This window comes from Schistocerca americana, chromosome 4 (genome assembly GCF_021461395.2).
Source record: "Schistocerca americana isolate TAMUIC-IGC-003095 chromosome 4, iqSchAmer2.1, whole genome shotgun sequence".
Classification (NCBI taxonomy): domain Eukaryota; kingdom Metazoa; phylum Arthropoda; class Insecta; order Orthoptera; family Acrididae; genus Schistocerca; species Schistocerca americana.
In genome coordinates, this window is record NC_060122.1 from 724,040,913 (window position 1) to 724,062,069 (window position 21,157).

The following is a 21,157-nucleotide window of genomic DNA, read 5'->3' on the forward strand; positions in this document are numbered from 1 at the left end:
TGCCTGTAGGGGTGGCAGAGAAACTGACTGTCGCGTGGGGAACATCTAATGTCACTTGTTTTACCCATCACTTTCGCTGCCAAAGCACATTCGAGTGTACTCAATGCTGGAGGACGATGCTTATCACAGGGTGAGTAACAGGTTACAACCTGTGCCAATCACTCAAAGCGAGGGTGAATGTGGAGACTGGATGTCTGGCTTAGTCCATTCATCTTATGAGTGGACAAGTGGCTGGTCCTTCAACAAGATTTGATCAGGCACATGGGAGAAAGGGCTAGTTTTCTGGAACTCCAATGTAAGATGCATTATGGATCACCTTAGGGAAATAATGCCCAAGCTTGGAAAGAAGTCCAAGGTGCACTCAGTATATCTGGCAGGCACCTTAACCAAGATATGGAGAAGGCCCTACCTGCAGCTATCAAGAGTGCAGGGTGCAGCTATTGAGAGTGCAGAGTACAGTCATCTGCAAGTAATGCTTATGATGGCACCGGTGACACCTGTCACTTGGGCTCCAAGGCCATCCTCAGTTCCTACAGCAACTGTGGAAATGGTGAAGACTACTGGCCTTGCTCATGAGATCCAAGCAAAGCTTACAATTTGCAGTGTCATACCCAGAATTGATTGGAGTCCTTTGGCATGGAGCAAACTGAAGTTCTCAACTGAGGCTGCATTGATTCTGTAGCGTTCTTGGCTGCAGATTTCTGGGCCTGTGTTAAGGGATTGAGAATTGTAAGAGACTCTACATCTATACTTTACAAACCACCATGAAGTGCATGGCAGAGTGAATGTCCCATTGTACCAGTTATTAGGATTTCTTCTCATTCCATTAAAGTATGGAGCGCAGGAGGAATGATTGCTTGAATGCCTCTGTGCATGCCGTAATTATTCTAATCTTGTTCTCATGATCTCTATGTGAGTGGTACGTAGGGGGTTGTAGCATGTTCCTACTGTTGTCATTTAAAGCCAGTGCATGAAACTTGGTCAGTCAGGGTGTATACGACACAGAACACCAATATACGACCTGGGAGATCCGGGAAAAACCCGGGAATTGTTTACAATTTCGGGAATTTTCATTGTTTTAGTTTTCAGTTAAATTTTTGTGGTTTTGAGTGGTAAGAACCAATACTCCAACAAAGGATATTACTGTACCCCGCTACTGCAGAATAACACTGCAACAATGAAACATGAACAAGAGAAAAAAAAAAACGTAAAAAAGACGTAAGTTGCAAAGGAAATGCGCCGTACACAACAACAAAACACAGTGCTCATACAAATGTCTGCCAACAGCAAAATGTGTCAAAGGCTTTTGGAAGACTATGCAATGCTTCATAACAACAAATTGCCCCCGAAGAGCGTGACGTGACAACTGTTTAAATGAAATTCCTTTGAGCAGTTGCGGGTGGGCTCTTGTGCATGCATAGTTGAGTCGCGCATTAGTAGTACTTTCCCCGCTTCTGGTTACAAAAATGTGGCTGGACGCCACTACCTAATATTGCCCTGGTTCGGAAATACACAGGTAGTAAATCTGGGCCTGATGCGCAGAGCAGTTGGAGTTGTGGTGGGGAGATTAGTCGTCTCCACGTGACCTGTGTTTACGTTCAGTATTTTTGTTATTTCCTCTTCGTTTATTGCTCTCACGTTAAATGATAAAGCGGATTTTTGTGACCGGGAGATATCAAATGAATTAAAATACGTTCGCATAATTACGGAAGGTTAAAATATGTTATTAGTTTCAGATTTTATTTCCACCTTCCTGACAGTCAAACATTAATCGCCTCACAGAACAATGAAGTTATCTTTGTCGGTTTGCTAAAGAGATTTGGCTTTTATTAATCTTTTCTGCTGAGGCAGTCAGTTTATTTGAAACGAACTGTTTAATTTCACGCTGTTGGCTGGTTTCAAGTGCACATATGACATTATGCCATAATAAAGAACCAAACATGAGATAATACAATACTGGTACTAAAAAAAAATTTACATTCGAATCTGGACATATGAATGTGCACTTTAAGCCGAATTATGCATTTTATGAAATTCCGATGCTCTTGAAGTATCCTCTTTTGTCTTTTTTTTATGACATAATGTAAGATCTTTTAATGTTTTACACATACGAACATATGGCCTTCCTGCGTCATCGCGTGATGACGCCTGTTATCTGGCACTCTCTTGCAACTACTGAAACAAACCTATTTCTAACGGGTAGCGGGTGGTGGTTTGAAAAGCATTACATACATTAAAAGCAAATTTCGTTTTACGCAAGATGAACTATGTGCGAGAATGTACGATGAATTTCTTAAATAACAAAGCGTTTGACTCTCATTTAAAAATCAACTCTTTGATGACGGACATTTAGAAGAATTTTGACCCCAGAAGATCAGACATTTACATCGTTATTAAAAATTTTACTGGCACATTTGTGTGATGTATCTTAAAGTGTATCACGCGCAGAAAAGATCAACATTATATGTGGAAGCTTAGCTTCTCTTTCAGCTTATTAATCTTAGAGACCAATATTATATGTGAATGCTATGTATATTAATTTAAACCATTAACTTTTCGTATTTGTGCTTTCGCACTACTGAAGAGTGATCTTGCTATTGGCTGACGACATCACGTGTCCTATGCTGTCATCAGCTGGCAAGATCATGTGACATGAGTTACGAGTGGCTTACAAAAGCGCATTGTAATCTCGATTTCAATGCTTCGGAAAGTAACATGCGGTATTTGGTGGAATTCAAATTTATACCTTCGTAATACGAAAATATGCAGTGTACATATTGCTGCACATCAAAGGTGTTTCAAAACACATGTTGCGTCCTCCCTATCAAAAAGTTCTCAATCCAGTCATAATTTTCACTCGATACTGCACATGATCATACTTTTGACATTAATCATAAATTTGGTACTGAGTCAAACGCTTTTTGCAAATCAAGAAATAATGCATCTACCTGACTGTCTGCATCCAAAGCTTTCAGTGTGTCATGTGAGAAAAGTGCGAGTTTGGTTTCACATGACGGATGTTTTCATAATGCATGTTGGTTGGCATGTTGGAGCTTGTTTTGTTTGAGGTACCTCATTACATTTGAGCTCAGAATATGTTCTAAGATCCAACAACAAATCAATGTTAAGGACATTGGATGGTAGTTTTGTGGATTTCCTTGATAGATCAGGGGTGCACTACACAGAGGAAGCAACTACTGAGCTAGCAGAATTCTTGGGGTAAGATGTCATACTCAAATTATACTCTGATCCGAGAGCAGGATGAAATCTGAAGTAAAAAGCATCGAAATATTTAATGATTCCTGGTATCTGTATCGAAAAGACGAGTTTGACAGTGTTATAGAAAGGATAGATTGTTACTTGCTATATAGCGGAGATGTTGAATCACAAATAGTCACAACAAAAAGACTGTCAAACAAGTACACTTTTGGATAAAAAGACCTCTTTCCAAAGTAGACAACACACACACACACACACACACACACACACACACACACACACACACACACACACACACACACACACAGACTGCTTGCAGCTGATCATGTTGGGAGAAGCAGTCTGGGTGGTAGGGGTAAGGAGGAGGTTGGGGCGGAGAGGGGGAGGCATAGCAGGGTTGGGGGTGGGGGTGAATAAAGTGCTGCTTTTGGGAGCATACAAGGATGAGGTCAAGAGAGGGTAGGGCAGGGCAGCTGGGTGTAGTCAGGAGGTTGGGTATAGAGAGGGGCAGGGAGGCCATTGGAGAAGGAAAGAAGTAAAAACACTGTGGGTGCATTGGTGACTTGTCAACAGGGTAGGGGGCAAGTGAGTGAAGGACAATGACTGACAGTTCCTGTTCTTTTAATACACGGTGTGCCAGCCGCTGTGGCCGAGCAGTTCTAGGAGCTTCAGTCCGGAACCGTGCCGCCGCTATGGTCGCAGGTTCAAATCCTGCCTCAGGCATGGCAGTGTGTGATGTCCTTAGGTTGGTTAGCTTTAAGTAGTTCTAAGTCTAGGGGACTGATGACCTCAGATGTGAAGTCCCATAGTGCTTCAAGCCATTTGAAGCTTTTTTTTTTTACCATACAGTGCCCTGCTCATCACTGTTGATGTCACATCCTCTTAATCCCCTTAAAATTACGTCCCTAATACCCATTGTCTTGCTGCTAATAACACTACCTTTCTTAACCTTTCCAAACCTGCAACCTCCTTCCTCACCCACAATTATTTCTCCTTTGAAGGCATCACCTACAAACAAATCCGGGGTATGCAATAGGCCCTCACATGGCACTATCCTATGCTGACCTATTCACGGACCATTTAGAGAAATCCTTTCTATCCAACCAGAATCCCAAACTCCTTGCCTGGTTCAGATTCATTGATGACATTGTCATGGTGTGGATTCAGTGATGACACCCTATCCACATTTCTCCAGAATCTCAACACTTCCTCCCCCATTAGCTTCACCTGGTCCTCATCTACCAAACAAGAACCTTCCTTGATGATGATGTCCACCGCAAAGATGGCTGCATCAGTACCTCCATCCATATCAAACCTACCAACCACCAGCAATACCTTCACTCAGACAGCTCCCATCCGTTCCGTACAAAGAAGTCCCTTCCATACAGCCTAGCCACCCATGGCTGCCACGTTTGTAGTGATGAGCAGTCCTCTGGAAATATACTGAGGGCCTCACTGAACCCTTCACAGACCATAATTAGCCTCGCTATCTTGTATGGAAATTGATCTCCTGTGGCCCATCTCTCCAGTCACCCCCATCTTGCAAAGTCCCACCCTCTGGCCACAGATGAGCATTCCCTCATGACTTAGTACTACCCATGACTGGAGCAACTGAATCACATTCTCCGTTGGGATTTTGACTACCTCTCGTTGTGCCCTTAAATGAAGAATGTTCTATCGACTATCCTTTCCGCCCCTCCCACAGTGGTATTCTGCCACCCACCAAATCTACACTGTATCCTCTTACATCACTACACAGCACTTACTCTCAACATGCTGCCTCATGGCTCATATCCTTTAATATACCTAGATGCAAGACCTGTCCCATTCATCCTTCCACAACCATCTACTCGAGTCTGGTCACAAGCATCACCTATCCCATCAAAGGCAGGGCTACCTGTGAAATCAGTCATGTGATCTATAAGCTGACCTGCAATCACAGTTATGCATTCGCTTTGGGCATGACAACCAAAAGCTGTCTGTCCACATGAATGGCCACTGACAAATTGTGGCCAAGAAACAGCTGGACCACCCAGTTGTTGAGCATGCTGCCCAACACAGCGTTCTTCATTTTAATGACTGTGTCACAGACTGTGGAATCTGGATCCTTCTACCAACACCACCCTGAAGAAGGCCTCCTCCTCCCCCCTCCCACCCCCCTCCCCCCCGAAAGCTTACTTGTCTGACAGTCTTTTTGTTGTGCCTATGTGAACTCAACATCTCCACTATATGGTGAATAGCAATCTTCTATCCTTTTCATTATTCCATCCTGTATTCTCCATTGTATGACAACACAAGTTTGATATTATAGGAGGAAGGTGGGAGGAGGGGGAGGGGGGGGGGGTTCAGGGTGGATGCCAAGAAGTAGGTGTGTGCTGACGCAAAGAGCAAAAAAATGAGAAGTGTGTGTAATACATTTATAACATCATTTAATTAACTTTGTCCTGCAAGTCCAATTGGTATTCCATCCAAAAGAGGAGAACTAGTAATGCTGCAAAGGCTCTTGAGTGAACTCCACGATTAAACTGGCTGGCGTCGACGTGGCATCTTCTTAAGCTGGCTTGGTGGCAGTTCTACTCACACTTGCAGCAGAGGGCGTGTCTACAAGCCATCTGCGGATTGGTAGTGCAGCATGTGTTACTGCCAACCCACACCACAGACATTGTATCTCTCAAGATCAAAATTGAGACTGTGAAGTTATCTATACATGAGTAATCTGTCTATGTGAAATCCAATTAATCATTGGATGTTTTAGTAGCCACCCAATTCCACTAAAAGAGTTGCAGAATCATTCAAGAAAGTTTGCTTTCAGTAATAGTGAAGTACTTCTCATCCAGTATTAGTCAAAGATGACTTTAAAATTCATAGAATTGACTGGAATGTCCATGGATTCATCACATGTGTTTCGAAAAGTCAGTCTCGAGAAGTAGTTCTGAACACTTTCTTTGAAAAGTGTTGTGAGTAACTAGTTCAAAATGCACACACAATGGAAGTCAGAATAGAGAAAGAGTTTAGTGACCGTGAAGTCATCTTAGCTGCAATGGTTGCTAAAGTTATTAAAGCCATCAAGAAAGCTAGGGGAGTTTTTATGCTAGGAAGATCAGATTAGCAGTTGAATAGGTGAGTAAATGATAGCAATATAGGTGGCAGTGGTGGTGCCCACAGAGGTATTAAAGGAAACATTTAAACAACAAAATTGTTGAGGCTTTCATGGGCTCTTGTATGCCTGTTGGCTTCTGTCTTCGGTACTTTGACCGCAGTGTGTTGGATACTTTTTCTGATGTTTTGTCAGTACGAGTGGCTGGTATTGTCAAAGCTTCACTCTCCATTGCTGGTGCTGACTGTAAATCACACTCTAGAAAAGTATGTTCTGAGTAAATGAATTAAGACTCGAAAAAACCCACCATAGTGTAATGACAACATTCGGAAAATGTTAAGAAAACAAGAGATTATTGCACTCTTGATTCAAAAAAGAACACAGAAATAAGCAAAAGTTGTAGAATTTCTGTGTCTGTAAAAAGATCGATATGTGAAGAATACAACTACTTCCAATGCCTTATATTAGCAAAAGATCTTTTAGAGAATACTGGAAAATTCTGGTACTATGTAAAATTGCTAAACAGGTCAAATGTTTCTAACCAGTCACTTGTAGACAAGTCCGGTGGTGCAACAGAAGACGGCAAAGAGTAAACTGAAGTATTTAGTGTTTAAAAATCGCTCATAGAGGTTAGTGTACAGACAACACCCACAGAGACTGAGCAAGGTGACGCAGTGGCTAGCACACTGGACTTGCATTCAGGACAATGATGGTTCAAACTCATATCTGACCATCCTGATGTATGCTTTCTGTGATTTCCCTAAATCGCTTCAGACAAATACCAGAATGATTCCTTTGAAAGGGGATAGCCGACTTCCTTCCCTTATGCAATGGGACCAATGATCTTTCTGTTTGATCCCCTCTCCCAAATCAACCAACCAACCACACCCATAGAAATAGGCATCCCTGCTACTTAAAAACAACAGAGTTGCCACTGTGTGCAGGTGTATCCTAATTTGGTTTCACAGAGTTCTTTACCATTGTCTTCTTATTTAGTTTTCATTTATCGTGAATTTCTTGCCATGCGCAAAGTCCCAAGTGACTGGGAGGGGGGGAAGAAACACTGTATCTCCTATAAATAATAAGGTTAAAGGAATGGTCCTGCAAAGTTACAGACTAATATCCTTTCTGTTGGTTTGATGCAGAATTCTAGAGTATATTGTAAGTATGAATAGGATAAATTTCCTCGACAGAGGAAAGCCTCTGTCCAAATCAGCCGAGATTTAGAAAGCATTGTATGTGCAAAATTCAGCTTGCTCTTTCCTCAAGTGATATCATGCAAACAGTGGGTAAGGGCAATGGGTAGATTCCATATTTGTAGATGTCCAGAAAGCGTTTGACACAATGGCGCATTGCAGTCTACTAGTGAAGGTCCGAGTATACGGTATAGGTTCACAGATGTGTGAGTGGCTGAAGACTTCTCAAGTAATAAAATCAAGTATGTTGTCCAGTACTGTGAGTGTTCAACAGAAACTAAAATACATCAGGAGTGTCCCAGGAAGTGTTATAGGACAGCTCTTGTTCTCTGAATTATGAAGTCTGATGGACAGGGTGAGCTGCTATCTGCGGCTATTTGGTAAAGATGCAGTAGTGTTTAGAAAGGTGTCATTATTGAGTGATTGTAGAAAAATACAAGATAATTTGGACAGGCTTTCTATTCAGTGTGATGAAATCCTGCTTGTTCTAAATGTGTAAAGATGTGAGGTAAGCCATATGAGTAAGAAACAATCCTGTAATGTTCGAATACAGTATTAGCAGTGTGCTGCCTGACAGTCACATCAATTAAATACATAAGCATAATGTTACAAACAGATGTGATACGGAACCAGAACGTAAAGTTGGTTGTAGGCAATGTAAATGATTGACTTCGATTTATTGGGGGAATTCTGGGGAAGTGTAACTTATCTGTGTATGAGACCATGAACAGAAAATTTGTCTAACCCATTCTTGACTGCTGCTACAGTGTTACGTACCCTCACCATGTCAGATTAAAGAAGACATCGAAACAATTCAAAGCTGTACTAATAAATTTGTTAGTGGTAGGTTCGATTAATGCGCAAGTATTTTGGAAATGCAGCCTGAACTTCAGTGGGAATCCCTGGAGGGAAGAAGACATTCGTTTCTTGGAATGCTATCGACAAAGGTTAGAAACTGGCATTTGTGACAGAGAACAGAACTATTCTGCTGCCACCAGCATACACTTCACATAAGGACCACAGAGACAAGAAAAAATAAGAGAAAACAAGGCTTGTACAGAAATGTTTAGCTAGTCACTTTTCCAGGGAGGGATTAGGTGTTGTACAAGGTACCTTACCGTACTGGTACAAGGTATCCTTATCATATTCTTTATGATGGCTTACATAGTATGTATGTAGTTGTAGATGAGTGAAAGCATTATGACCACCTGCTTACTAGTATGTTGGTTCACCATTGGAATGCAGTACAGCAGTGTGGTATGAATGTGACAAATCTGTGGTAGGTTTCTCGGCACTAAATGTCTACAACAAATCAAGCAGTTCTTGTAAATAATGGGCGATTGGTTTGTGGGTGTGCAACTTGTGTCTTATAATGTCCCAGATGAGTTTCATCATGTTAAGGGCAAGCAAATATGGTGACCAAGGCATCAAAGTAAGTTCCCTATCGTGCTCCTCAAACCATTGTGACTTAATTCTGAACTTGTTACATTGACAGTTATCCTGCCTGAAGATGCCATCACCATTGCGGAAGATATCAAGCATGAGGAGATGCAGGTGGTTTCCAGTTCTTGTAGTCCGCAGCTTTCATGGTATTTTTGATTACTTCCACATCTCCAAGGTGAATGTCCCTGGGTGACTGCTTATCCAGACACAACCATTGACCTTATGTAACAAGAAATGTAATTCATACAACCAGGCAACATGTTTCCATTGTTCTATGGTCTGATCTTGATGATCCCTTGCCAATTGGAGTTACTTTTGAGGGTTTCACTGGGTCAATATGAGGGCATGTAGGTGTCATCTGTTGTGGAGCCCCATATTCAGCAATATACACTGAATGGTGTGCTCCGAAGCACTTGTGTATGCACCAGCATTATACTATGTCTTCAGGTCTTCCACAGATTGCTGCCTCCTTCAAATTCTTCATTTCATTAGGGAATGTGGATGTCAAACACCTTGTTGTGCACTTGTGGTTTCACTGTTCCTCAACCACTTTCCATAGATGCTCACAATAGTAGCATTTGAATGCTGTGGTTTCCCATTGTCAGGTCATATCAATATGCCCTTTGTCAAAGTCACTTATGTCACAGAATTTCTTCTTTTGCACCTCTTACTTAACAAGAGTGATTCTCCAGTCATGTTTGCTGCTCTTGCGTACTTTCGTTACGTCACTCATGCAGGTAGTGGTGTATCTCACAGTGGGCAGTGGTTGGAATTTTATGGCTTGTCCATGGTTGATTTTTGATGCCTAAAACTTTGCTCTTTCCTTTTCTCATTTTTTTCCGAGGGATGAACTCTTAAGTTTTGAGTCCACGGTATAACAGAGTTACATGTCAGTAGTTGGTGTCAGTCTTCCTCTTAACCTGTAAAAATAATGATATGGTGAGTTATTGCATCAAATCACTTGATAATGAATTCTCTTTTCAAATTTTGTGCAATAAATAAATAAATAAATGTCGTGTGACTAGGGCCTCCCATTGGGTAGACCATTAACTGGGTGCAAGTCTTTAGATTGGACGCCATTTTGGTGACTTGCGCGTCAATGGGGATGAAATGATGATGATGATGATGATGATGATGATGATGATGATGATGATTAGGACAACACAACACCCAATGCCTGAGAGGAGAAAATCTCCGACCCAGCCGGGAATCGGACCCGGGTCCTTAGGATTGACATTCTGTCGCACTGACCACTCAGCTACCAGGGGCGGACAGTTCTGTACAAGCACCAGTGCCTGATGTTTCTAAGTGCTTCAACCATTTTTACGCTGATTTCATCTGATTGAGTAGGCCTGTGATTTTCAATTATTTTTATGTACTACTTCTTCCACTTCCAGTGAAGATCAAGTTATCTTCTTTTTCCCTACAAAAATAGTTTTGTTCGTCATCCACAGGAACATTATTTCCATTAAGTTTGATATATTGGTAGTAACAAAGTACCTCTGAAACACACAAGATTTGGGTTTGTCATTTGTCACTTTACCACTGGAAAGTTCTGTTGATTTAAGATTAATTTTCAGTTGTTCTTGGCTTTATGATGTTGTATAATAGATTTTTTTACTTCCAATCTGCTTCCAAGGTGTAACCAACAGTTTGACCTGTAATCTTTTTCTGCATGTAAACTGAAAGTTTCTCTCTTTTGCTCTTGGATCCCCCTATGGTTAAGTTTGATATAAGGCACATTTGCACAGTTCTTGACCCTGACAGCCTTTCTAATATTTTCATTCTGGTAAAAATAAGTACAGAAGTAAGTAAATTACAATCCTACTTAATATTGTGGATTATCTGGTTGCAGTGAACACTCTTTCACACGTAATTGATAGGCTCGAACGGCTGTACTGAGAAAGTTTACAAAGTACATCCTGGAAGTTAAACAGTAACTTTAAAGAGAAGGCAAAAGTAACTTACAAATATTACAAAAGTGATGAAGTCAGTATTTGATCATGTTTAGTCTGCTGGTTAAAAAAGGATAAAAACTTAAGTGAAAGGTAATTGAAGGAAATTGTCATTGATTGATCATTTGGAATCAAAATAAGTAGATGATGAGTCAGTGATTCCAGTGAAGGTCTGTTTAAAGATTAGAAAGTTTTGCTGCTGTATGTAGAGGAAAATGGTTGAGTAAAGCTCTCAATTGTTTTCGCTTGTAGTGATGGCAAAGTTGTATTGCATATGAACTGTGGTCTTCAGTCCAAATGCTGATGTTATGCACCTCTTCATGCTACTCTGTCCTGTGCAAGCCTCTTCATCCCTGAATAGCTACTGCAACGTACATCTTTTTGAATTTGCTTACTGTATTCATCTCTTGGTCTCCCTCTATGATTCTTACTCCCCAAACTTTCCTCTGATATTAAATTAATGATCCCCTGATGTCTCAGAATGTATCCTGTCAGCTGGTCCCTTCTTTTAGTCGAGTTGTTCCACAAGTTTCTTTTCTCTCCAGTTCTGTTCAGTACCATCTCATTAGTTACATGATCTACCCTTTAATCTTTGCATTCTTCTGTAGCATCACATCTCTAAAATTCTTAGTCTATTCTCATCTATACTGTTATTGTCCGTATTTCATTTCCATACATAGCTACACTCCAGACAAATAGCTTCAGAAAAGACTTCGTAGCACTTAAATTTATATTATATGGTAACAAATTTTGTTTCATGAAATGCTTTTCTTGCAATTGTCACTCTACATTTTATATCTTCTCTACTTCGGCCATCATCAGTTATTATGCTGGCCAAATAAAAAAACTGAACTATTGCTTTAAGTGTCTCATTTCCTAATCTTATACTATCAGAATTGCCTGATTTAGTTTGACTACATTCCAATACCCTAGTTTTTCTTTTGTTTAAGTTCATCTTGTATCCTCCATTCAAGATACTGTCCATTTCATTCAACTGCTCTTCCAAGTCCTTTGCTGTCTCTGACTGAATTAAAATGTCATCAGCAAACCTTGAAGTTTTCGTTTCGTCTCTCTAAACTTTAATACCTTCTCCAAATTTTTCTTTGGTTTCCTGTATTGCTTGCTCAGTGAACAGATTGAATAACATTAGGAATAGGCTACAACCCTGTCTCACTCATTTCTTAACCACTGCTTCCTCTCATGCCCCTCAACTCTTGTAGCTGCAGTCTGATTTTGGTGCAAGTTGTAAATAGCCTTTCACTCCCCATATTTCAGCCCCACTACCTTCAGAATTTCAAAGAGAGAGTTCCAGTCAACATTGTCAAAAGATTTCTCCAAGTATGCAAATGCTTTAAACATAGGTTTGCCTTTCCTTACCCCAGCTTCTAAGAGAAGTCATAGGGTCAGTATCGCCTCGCATGTTACTACACTTATCCAGAATCCAAACAATCTTCCCCAAGGTTGGCTTCCACCAGTTTCTCCATTCTTCTATGCACAATTTGTATTATTATTTTTGCGACAATGATATATTAAACCAACAGCTGGGCAATATTCACAACTATCAGCACTTGCTTTCTTTGGAATTGGGGTTATTACATTCTGCCTGCCTCATACATCTTGCACACCAGGTGGAATAGTTTCGCCATGGTGTGCCTAATTGAATTGTAAGTCATGAAAATACTAGACAGGCAATGGTTTCTAATGTATTTTACAGCAGACAATTTCAACCGATGTACTTTCTATTTTGTAAAGTCCTTAAAATTAAAATGTGTTACTTGATTTTCTGTGTTAGCAATCTTTATTTTAAATGTGTAGCCAAGATTCTGATTCCATTATTATGGTTTTCTTTCTTAATTTAGTGTACTTATTATGACAGTCTACATCAGGTGTGAGCAACCTTTGGTGGCCATGGGCGTGATTTGCATCCTTAATTAAGGAAGAGGGCCACCTTATTATATGATGCAACATCAGCACTCTTCGTGTGTAAAGTCCATCTGTGACATTAATGTTAATGAAATAATGCACTGATATGAATGTCACCTCTTTCCCTACACACCATACCAACAAATTATACCTCAAAACTTGTGTTTTTGAGTGTACATTGATTTTACTTTCACCTCATTTGTTACATCTACACTCTGCAAACCACTGTGAGGTACATGGTAGAGGGCACATCCCATTGTACCACTTATTAGGGATTCTTCCCATTTTATTCACATAGGGAGCACAGGAAGAATGATTGTTTGAATGCCTCTGTGTGTGCAGCAATTATTCTGATTTTATATTCATGATCCCTATGTGAGTGATACATAGGGGATTGTAATGTATTCCTAGTCATCATTTAAAGCCAGTTCTTGAAACTTTGTATACTGACTTTCTCAGGATAGTTTATATCTGTCTTCAAGTGTCTTTTAGTTCAGTTCAGTCAGTATCTCTGTGACACCTGTGACCATTCGTGCTGCCCTTCTCTGTATACGTTCCATATCTCTTGTCAGTCCTACACACTTGAGCAATATTCTAGAAACTTGTCACACGGGTGATTTGCAAGTGATTTACTTTGTAGACTGATTGTACCAATAAACCGAAGGCTACCACCTGCTTTACCCACAACTGAGCATATGTAATCATTCCATTTCATATCCCTTCTTCGTTGTCTTACAGTTAGCACTGTAACAGCTCATAATTTCCAAAACTGAATTCATAGATCTTCGTTTTATAGTATCGCAGAATAAGTACCCATAAAGTCTATTTCATATCCCTACAAAGTCCGATACCCAGGTATTTGTAGGATTTGGGCAATTCCAGCAGTAACCCATTGATATTATAGTCATAGGATACTTTTTTTGTGAAGAGCACACAATTTTACATTTCTCAGCATTTAAAGGAGGTCGGCAACCTTTGCACAACTTAGAAATCTTGTCTAGATCTGATTGAATGTTTATGCAGCTTCTTTTAGATAGTACTTTATTATAGATAACTGCATTATCTTCAAATTGTTCACAAGGTCATTAATATACAATATGAGCAGCAAGGGTCCAACACAGTTCTCTGGGGCACACCTGAAGTTGCTTCTACATCTGACAAAGACTCTCCATCCGAGATAAAATGCTGCATCCTCCCTTCCAGAAAGTCTGCAATCCACTCACAAATTTCACATGATACCCCATATGATTGTACTTTTGACAATAAGTGTAGGTTGTGTTATCTTTCTTTATGTGTCATTAAGATTTTTTCTTTATTTATGTTCTTCAGTAGCAATGTTAAAAACTTGGGTTACAAAATTCTGCAGCCAGTTTTTGTCTCCATGAACTTACTATTAGCTCAGAAAAAAATCAAGCCATTACTGTTGTGGTGATGACAAATGATGTTCCACTAAATTGTGGTCCATTTTAATGTAAGTCTAGGAAACAAAGGTTGCTGCTGCTTTGGTCTATTTCAGAACATTTCCATATTTGAAATAAATGAATTGAAATTTTTTATTGCAAGCATCTTTGTCTGTATTCAGGAAAAACTAATCAACATAAAGGACAAAATAGTCTTTTCATTAAAATTAGAGAAGTTTGTAGCATTTGGGTGTAAAACTAACAACTAGTAGTAGCAGATGAAAAATTGTTTCATACTCCTGGTACAGTAAATCAATTTTATTTTTGTGGGACCACCAACTACCAACCATTGTTTTTGTTTCTGTTTGGTTTCTATTTGGGAAGACAAACCCACATCTCATGCATAGTAAGAAATCAAGGTAAAGTATCAGTTGAATTCTCTTAAAAACATTTCAAACTTCACTTAAAAATTAGGTTTTACATTTTGTGTTGGTCAACGTCCAACAAATGTTGCACGCATATTGCACAAAGGTTTCACTTAGCTCATTTCTCACGAGAAATGTAACACAGTCTTTCTTATGAGTGAATTCCGCTCTCTCTGTGTCTGTCTGTGTGTGTGTGTGTGTGTGGGGGGGGGGGGGGGGGGGGGATTGCCATTTTTTTTGTGTGCAAGCCAATGACTCAACAGTTCTGTTTGGTGAGTGGGTTCCTTTACTCTTAAATTATTTAATTTGTGTTATAACTTTCCATCCTATATTAATTTCAACTTGTTCTCGCTTTAAATAGTATTTTCTTCCACAGTTGGAGACAAGTGTGACCAGCAATCAGAAAGCAGATGTAAAAAATGATAATGACTGTATGCATTATATCTTATTGATGGCTGGTAAAATTAGTCATAATTTGAAGATAATTACTGAGACAAGTAAAGAAATGATTAATTTGGTTTCCAAGGTAATATGTCATTTAAGCACATATTTTCTGCTTTATGTTAATTATTTTGTTTAAATTTATTAGTAGAGGTTCAGCTTACTGTCCATGACCAAAATTGAAAAATGTAACCAAAGAATTAAATTTTTAATCAGTAGGGGTAAAAGTGCTGTGAAAGTAATATACTTAATGGAAAGGATGAAAGTAAAGCGAACAACAGCATCAAGAAAAAGATATATCTTGCTCTTTGACTAATATCCTTCACTAAAGATGGAAAAAGTGGGCAAATTATCAAAGTTTTTGCACCATATTTTTCCTAGCATTGTTGTCCATTATTTCAGTACTCTTTTATTTGTATTGTGTCAGATTCATCTCACCAATTTTACTGAAAAAAAAAATTTCTTGTAAATTTTGTCTTTCACAGCTCGTGATTGTGCAGTTTGACACTGAAGATTCCCAAGACTGCATGCATTCATTTTACATCTCTTATGTGGACATGTGGTGATTCGTACCATTTTGATTACATTACATATTAGATGACAGTTTAAGTACTCATGACACAGGGTGTCAGACTACTTCAGTAGCTGTCATTCTAGAAATTTTCGTGGCTTAGAGTATTCCATGAAGTTTCAGGATTGCAGCTGGATATCATCGACTTCATGCCTTGATATTTCGGCTGACAACCATTCCTTCAGGCGAATGTTTTGCAGTGGAGATTGCTAGTTCACATCGCTGCCTTTATACCAAAAATTGGCACGGAGATGCATACACAAAGGCAGCCACTACACGAGTGACATCTGACATGTTTTGTGCCTTCTTAGAATATTGCTTCATCTATGGTGCACAGGTGCATATGTAATGTGATATTACATGCACACTCATGGATTTAAACTTCAGATGTCAAAATTAACAAAAATTGTCAGTAGATGTGCGATGGGTCCCACAAAATTATTATTATTTTTTTTTTCTGCAGAAATTAAAGAAATCACTGGGCCCCATGCTCATCTAGTTGAAAGCTGGCATCACAATTAATAAGATCTCATGCAAAATGTGTTTCTATTTATTCCTTAATAATTGAGTCCCAGAAGGATCACACTGAGGCCAAAACTTCTGTGGCAGAATAATCTATGGAATGTTCTTTGGAGATGAAAGGCTATGGCTGGCTGACTGGGCTGCAAAATGCAAGCATGGCGATCATCTTCAACACATCTTTGATGCAGTGTGCACATTCTGTCAAATATATGCTTTGCCACGCTGCCAAGATGTTCTGTAAATTCCTGCCTTCTGCATTTCCAGATCGTCCTTTGCTGAAGTGCACAAGTCTTTGTAGGTGGGTGGAAGGTTACCTTGACGTGATGTTTCCTTAAGAGTCTGTCTAATTTCGACAAAATATTGCCAGCATACAGAAGGAATGCCCTGGGCTCAAAATGCTCCAGACACAACATGTACCTGGTGCACCAATGTTCTATGGACATCCATAGTTGTGCCCACAAGATCAAGAGGAGAAAGAGCAGTCCAAGTCCTTGGCATTCCTCCCGTTCATTCGCAGTATTTCATCAAAATTGGGTAGAATCTTAAGGAAACATCATTTTGGAACAATCTTCCGCCCACCTACAAAGATTTGTGCTCTTCTCAGTTCTGCAAAGGACAATCTGGGATAGTGGAAGGCTAGAATCTGCAGAATACCTTGGTAGTGTGGCAGAGTCTACATTGGACAGACAGTGGGCAAAAGGTACTTTGAACATGATCACCACACTCACCTTTCACAGCTCAGTAAGTCAGCTATAGCTGAGCATGGCATCTCCACAGACATTCCATAGATTATTCTGCTATGGAAATCTTATCCTTGATGAGATCCTTCTGGGATTCAATTATTAAGGAATCTGTGGAAGTACATTTAGCACAAGATCTTATTAATTGTGAGGTGGGTTTCAACTGGTTAAGGCGTGGGACCCAGTGATTTCTGAAATCAGGAAGAAAACATTTTATGACCAACCACACATCTAGCATCAGTAATTTTTTATTAATTTTGACATTTGATTGTTAACACCTCAAGTGCACGTTCTGAAAGAAAGCACGCATGTAGTATCACATAATGCAGGCACCTGCGCATCATAGATGGACATTCTGGAGGACTACAATTCAAACCCACATCCAGCCACACACATTTAGGTCTTCCATGATTTTCCTAAATCAGTCCAGGCAAATGTCAGGATGGTTCCCTTGAAAGCGCACGGCCAATTTCCTTTCCCGTCCTTGACACATCTGAGCTTGTGATCCATATCTAATGACTTCGATGTTGATGTGATGTTAAACCCAAACTCTACAGAGGTTGCTCATCTAGTGGCTACCTTTGTGCATGCATCTCTGTGCCTGGTTTTGGTATAAAGGCAGCAATGTGAACTAGCAATCTCCAGTGCAAAACACACACCTAAAGATGGCTGAATGTTTGTGACCCAAAATATCATGGCAAGAAATCAACATTATTCGGCTGCAATCCCGAAACTTCTTGGAATACTTCAACACAGGTAATTTATCACAAATAAAAGGTTATATTTCTATTAATGAGCAGATTAACATTAGCAAGATGTATAGTTTCTGGTACTGAACTGCAATATAAGATCTTTAAGGTAATTACAACCTTTTTTTGGATGATTGTCCGCTGTCCACTCAAAACTTTCCTTCACTAATGGCCCACATGTTGACATTTAAATCATTTTTCTTCATTGTGTCTCCTGTTTCTAACTGTGCTCATTTCTTATAAAATTATGGCCTCTGGAAGCTAGTTGTGTAGCTACAGTTTAGAACAGCCATGTGCCTGAAAAAGTGTTTTACTCTTTTTAATTAGGTACATCAGAGCACTGCTACCGTCACTGGCCTTCCTCATCTGTCAGTTGTTCAAACAAGGCTATTAAAGGATCCTGAAAAATATGCTAGTGAGTTGCAAGAAATCAAAAGATTGGCTTTAGTGATTGAAACATGGAAACAATGGCTTAAAAGGTCCACATTGTTTTGGGAATGGATGGTAAGATAAAGTTGATGACAGGTGTCTATTATTGTTTTAATCTTTCTAATGCCAGCTGCTCAACAAAGCTATATGTGTATCATCCAGTGCTATCCCTCTTTTTCTCCCTTGGCAACATCTCGTTTTTCAGGGGTTGGTCCTGTTGGAAGCGGGATGATCTGAAGCTGTGGAGAACTTGACACGTTATTTCCATAGCATCTCATGAAACCTCTCACAAAAAAGTTATCTTTAAGGCTCCAGTCCGAGTCCCATAAAGCAAGTCACAATGGCGGAAATTCAGTATATTGAGCCTGACATATTACAGATATATCTATTCTCTGAAAACCACTTGTCCCATGGACAAGTGGATGGCGGAGGGTACTCCCGTTCCATTCACATATGGATTGCAGGAAGACTGACTGCTCAAAGACCTCTGTGCATACTATAATGAGTGTAATCTTGTCTTCATGATATCTATGGGAGTGATACTTAGGGAGCAGTAATATAACGCTAGATTCCTCATATGAAGCTATTTCTTGAAACTTTGCAAGTAGGGTTTCAAGTGATAGTTTGCCATTTGTACTGCCTTTTTTTATGTTTCTGGTTAATCCTATGTGGTTTTGGTTCATACACTTGAGCAGCGACTATCTAGGATGGCTTCCACAAGTGTTCTGTAAGCAATCTCCTTGTAGACTGATTGTAGTTTCCTACTGGCCTGTCAGTGAACTGGTTCTGCCACCTGCCTTATGTTCAACAGAGTCCATATGTTCATTCCATTTCATATCTTATTTTTTCAGATTGTCACTCAGTTATTTGTATAAGTTGATAGATTCCAACTGTGGCTTATCAATGTTGTAGTCATAGGTACTTTTCTCCCATTTTGTGAAGTGCACAATTTTAGATTTCTGAAAAAGTTACTAAGACATTTTGTCATTTATGGTTTTATGTTTGAGGGCGACTGACTTAAATTACTCACAAGGGGAGGTCCCTAGGGGCGCGATCAACTTTTTGAAGCAATCTATACAGTTTTGAAAGCTAGGGTCCCAGGTGTCACACTCTGGAGCTGTTCATCAAAATGGATTCTCACTTGTAAGTTATCAACAATAATTTCATGTGATGCTCTAGAGCAGTTGTAATCAACCTGGTTCTTACTGCTTACCACTTGTGGGCACTGCAGTTTTAATAGTGGGCAGTAGGCAGTTGAGGGTTAAAGATATTTGCATTAGGTTTTAATAAATTTTTGAAAAAGTGTTTGGTAAGTAATTATTATTTTATACTTTAACTTGCTGCAACTCTGCTTTATAAATTTCATAACAGAGTTACTTCCCTACGTCATAAATCACCTTCATTGTGGAAGATGAACTAAGAGCCCAGGCACTTAGCCTTGCGTCACCTTGCTCAGTCTGAACCCGAGTGCATATGTGTGTATGCAGCTTGATATTCTGAACAAGAAAATCTAAAACAGTCATAGTCAACCTGGTCCTACTGCCCAGTACTGGGCGGTCCAGTTTTCATGGTGGGCGGCAGGCAGTGTCAGCTGCTTTATAAATTTAAGGTACCTCCCTGCTGTATAAATTACCATTGCTGTGGAACTGGTGGATGTTTAAAAAAAATTACTACTAACAGAAATACAAAAGTGGGCAGTAAGTAAGTAAGTAAGTTTGACTATCGCTGCTCTAAAGCCTTAAAAATAAGCATTACACAGAGCAGCAGCGTAGCGTAGTGGTTAAGATATATTCCTAACATTTGAATTCTGTCAGTTGAAAATTTGATATAAAATCTTCATTGAAATATTTTGGATCATTATTTTTATTCAATTAGACAGTTTATTTCTAATACTTTGCTGCGTTTTTAATTGTGGAGGCACACCTGCACAATCCGCCACTGTAGTGTTTGTAATGAGCGCCAGCGGTAGCCGGGCAAAGCAAGCACGCCACAGTCACCCATAGTCAGTGCCCTAGTTAACAAATGTGAACATGAACGTGTTGGGCTGCTGCCAGCGTGGCCTCATCCACTTGCATCTTCTCTGCCATACACAAATGTTCTCAAGTCGGACCTGATCCATGCTGGTGTGCATTCTGTTGTCAGTCTGTCTGGTCTTGGACAGTTAATAGTTGTGTGTTCATGTTTCTCTAAGCTTGTCGTTATTCAGTGTGCAGTTTGCAGCCAACATGGTTGTCAATAAAGAGGGTGGATACAACAGCATTGGCAACTAGTATGTTTGTCCTGTGCGTGTCTTTCGCGAATGAAATGGATCCGGCATTGGTTCAATTACTGTTACAACAGCAGCAGCAGCAGTTAGATTGGAGTTGTCAGTTACTTACAAATTTGCTGAGAGCAGTAACCCCCCTCTCCCCTCCCAGCCACTGCCACCGACACAAACACATGCCCACCTGCCCACTGCTCTCTCTGCTCCACAAATCATCATTTGGTCAGTTATAGAAACCAGCCCATTCCTGTTCAGTGAGAGTTTGCGATAGACATTGAATATCATCTTGCATGAGGAGGATCACGTTTTTGGCAGTAGACAGTAACGTTGGAGAACATTTTTGGGTTCCAGATTCAAGATGCAGTCCATCCTGTTTCTGATAATTCTGTTCCAGGACCTGGATGACCTCTGCTTTGAGCCTGGTCCCTTGTTTTCACAAGGTGTACGGGCGGCAGAGGATTTTGGGATATGTATCACCCATAAACCAACGGCCATTCCTAAATTTTGTTGTACTTGGCCTCTCCCATTTGCCCTGAGATCGGCAGTCAAGGAAGAATTTGATAGGTTGCAGGTCCTGGGTATCACTGAATTGATACCCTCTAGCCAATGGGCTACCATAGGTTGTCATTCACAAACCATCAGGGGTACTACGTTTGGGTGGAGATTTCAAATACACAATTAATGCTCCATCGATAATGGATTCTTATCTGATTATGTAGACTGACAAAATCCTTGGAAGCTGGCAGGCGGCGATGTAATTGATTTGGTGGAGGAATGTCTACAG

The 21,157-nt window shown here is 40.0% G+C and overlaps 1 protein-coding gene across 4 annotated transcripts in view; it reads left to right on the top strand.

Annotated features, from left to right (window-relative positions):
• Positions 1-21,157, top strand: part of LOC124612731 (tubulin epsilon and delta complex protein 1-like) — a 145,550-nt gene that overhangs the window by 91,212 nt on the left and 33,181 nt on the right. For 3 of the 4 annotated variants that reach the window (XR_006979567.1, XM_047141102.1, XM_047141104.1), the window contains 2 exons: positions 15,035-15,184; positions 18,009-18,185. Coding sequence is in view for 3 of the 4 variants with exons in the window: in XM_047141102.1 (XP_046997058.1) it covers positions 15,035-15,184; positions 18,009-18,185 (327 nt within the window). In the remaining variant the exon portion in view is untranslated. The remainder of the gene's footprint in view (positions 1-15,034; positions 15,185-18,008; positions 18,186-21,157) is intronic. The other variant, XM_047141103.1, reaches the window with a different exon arrangement.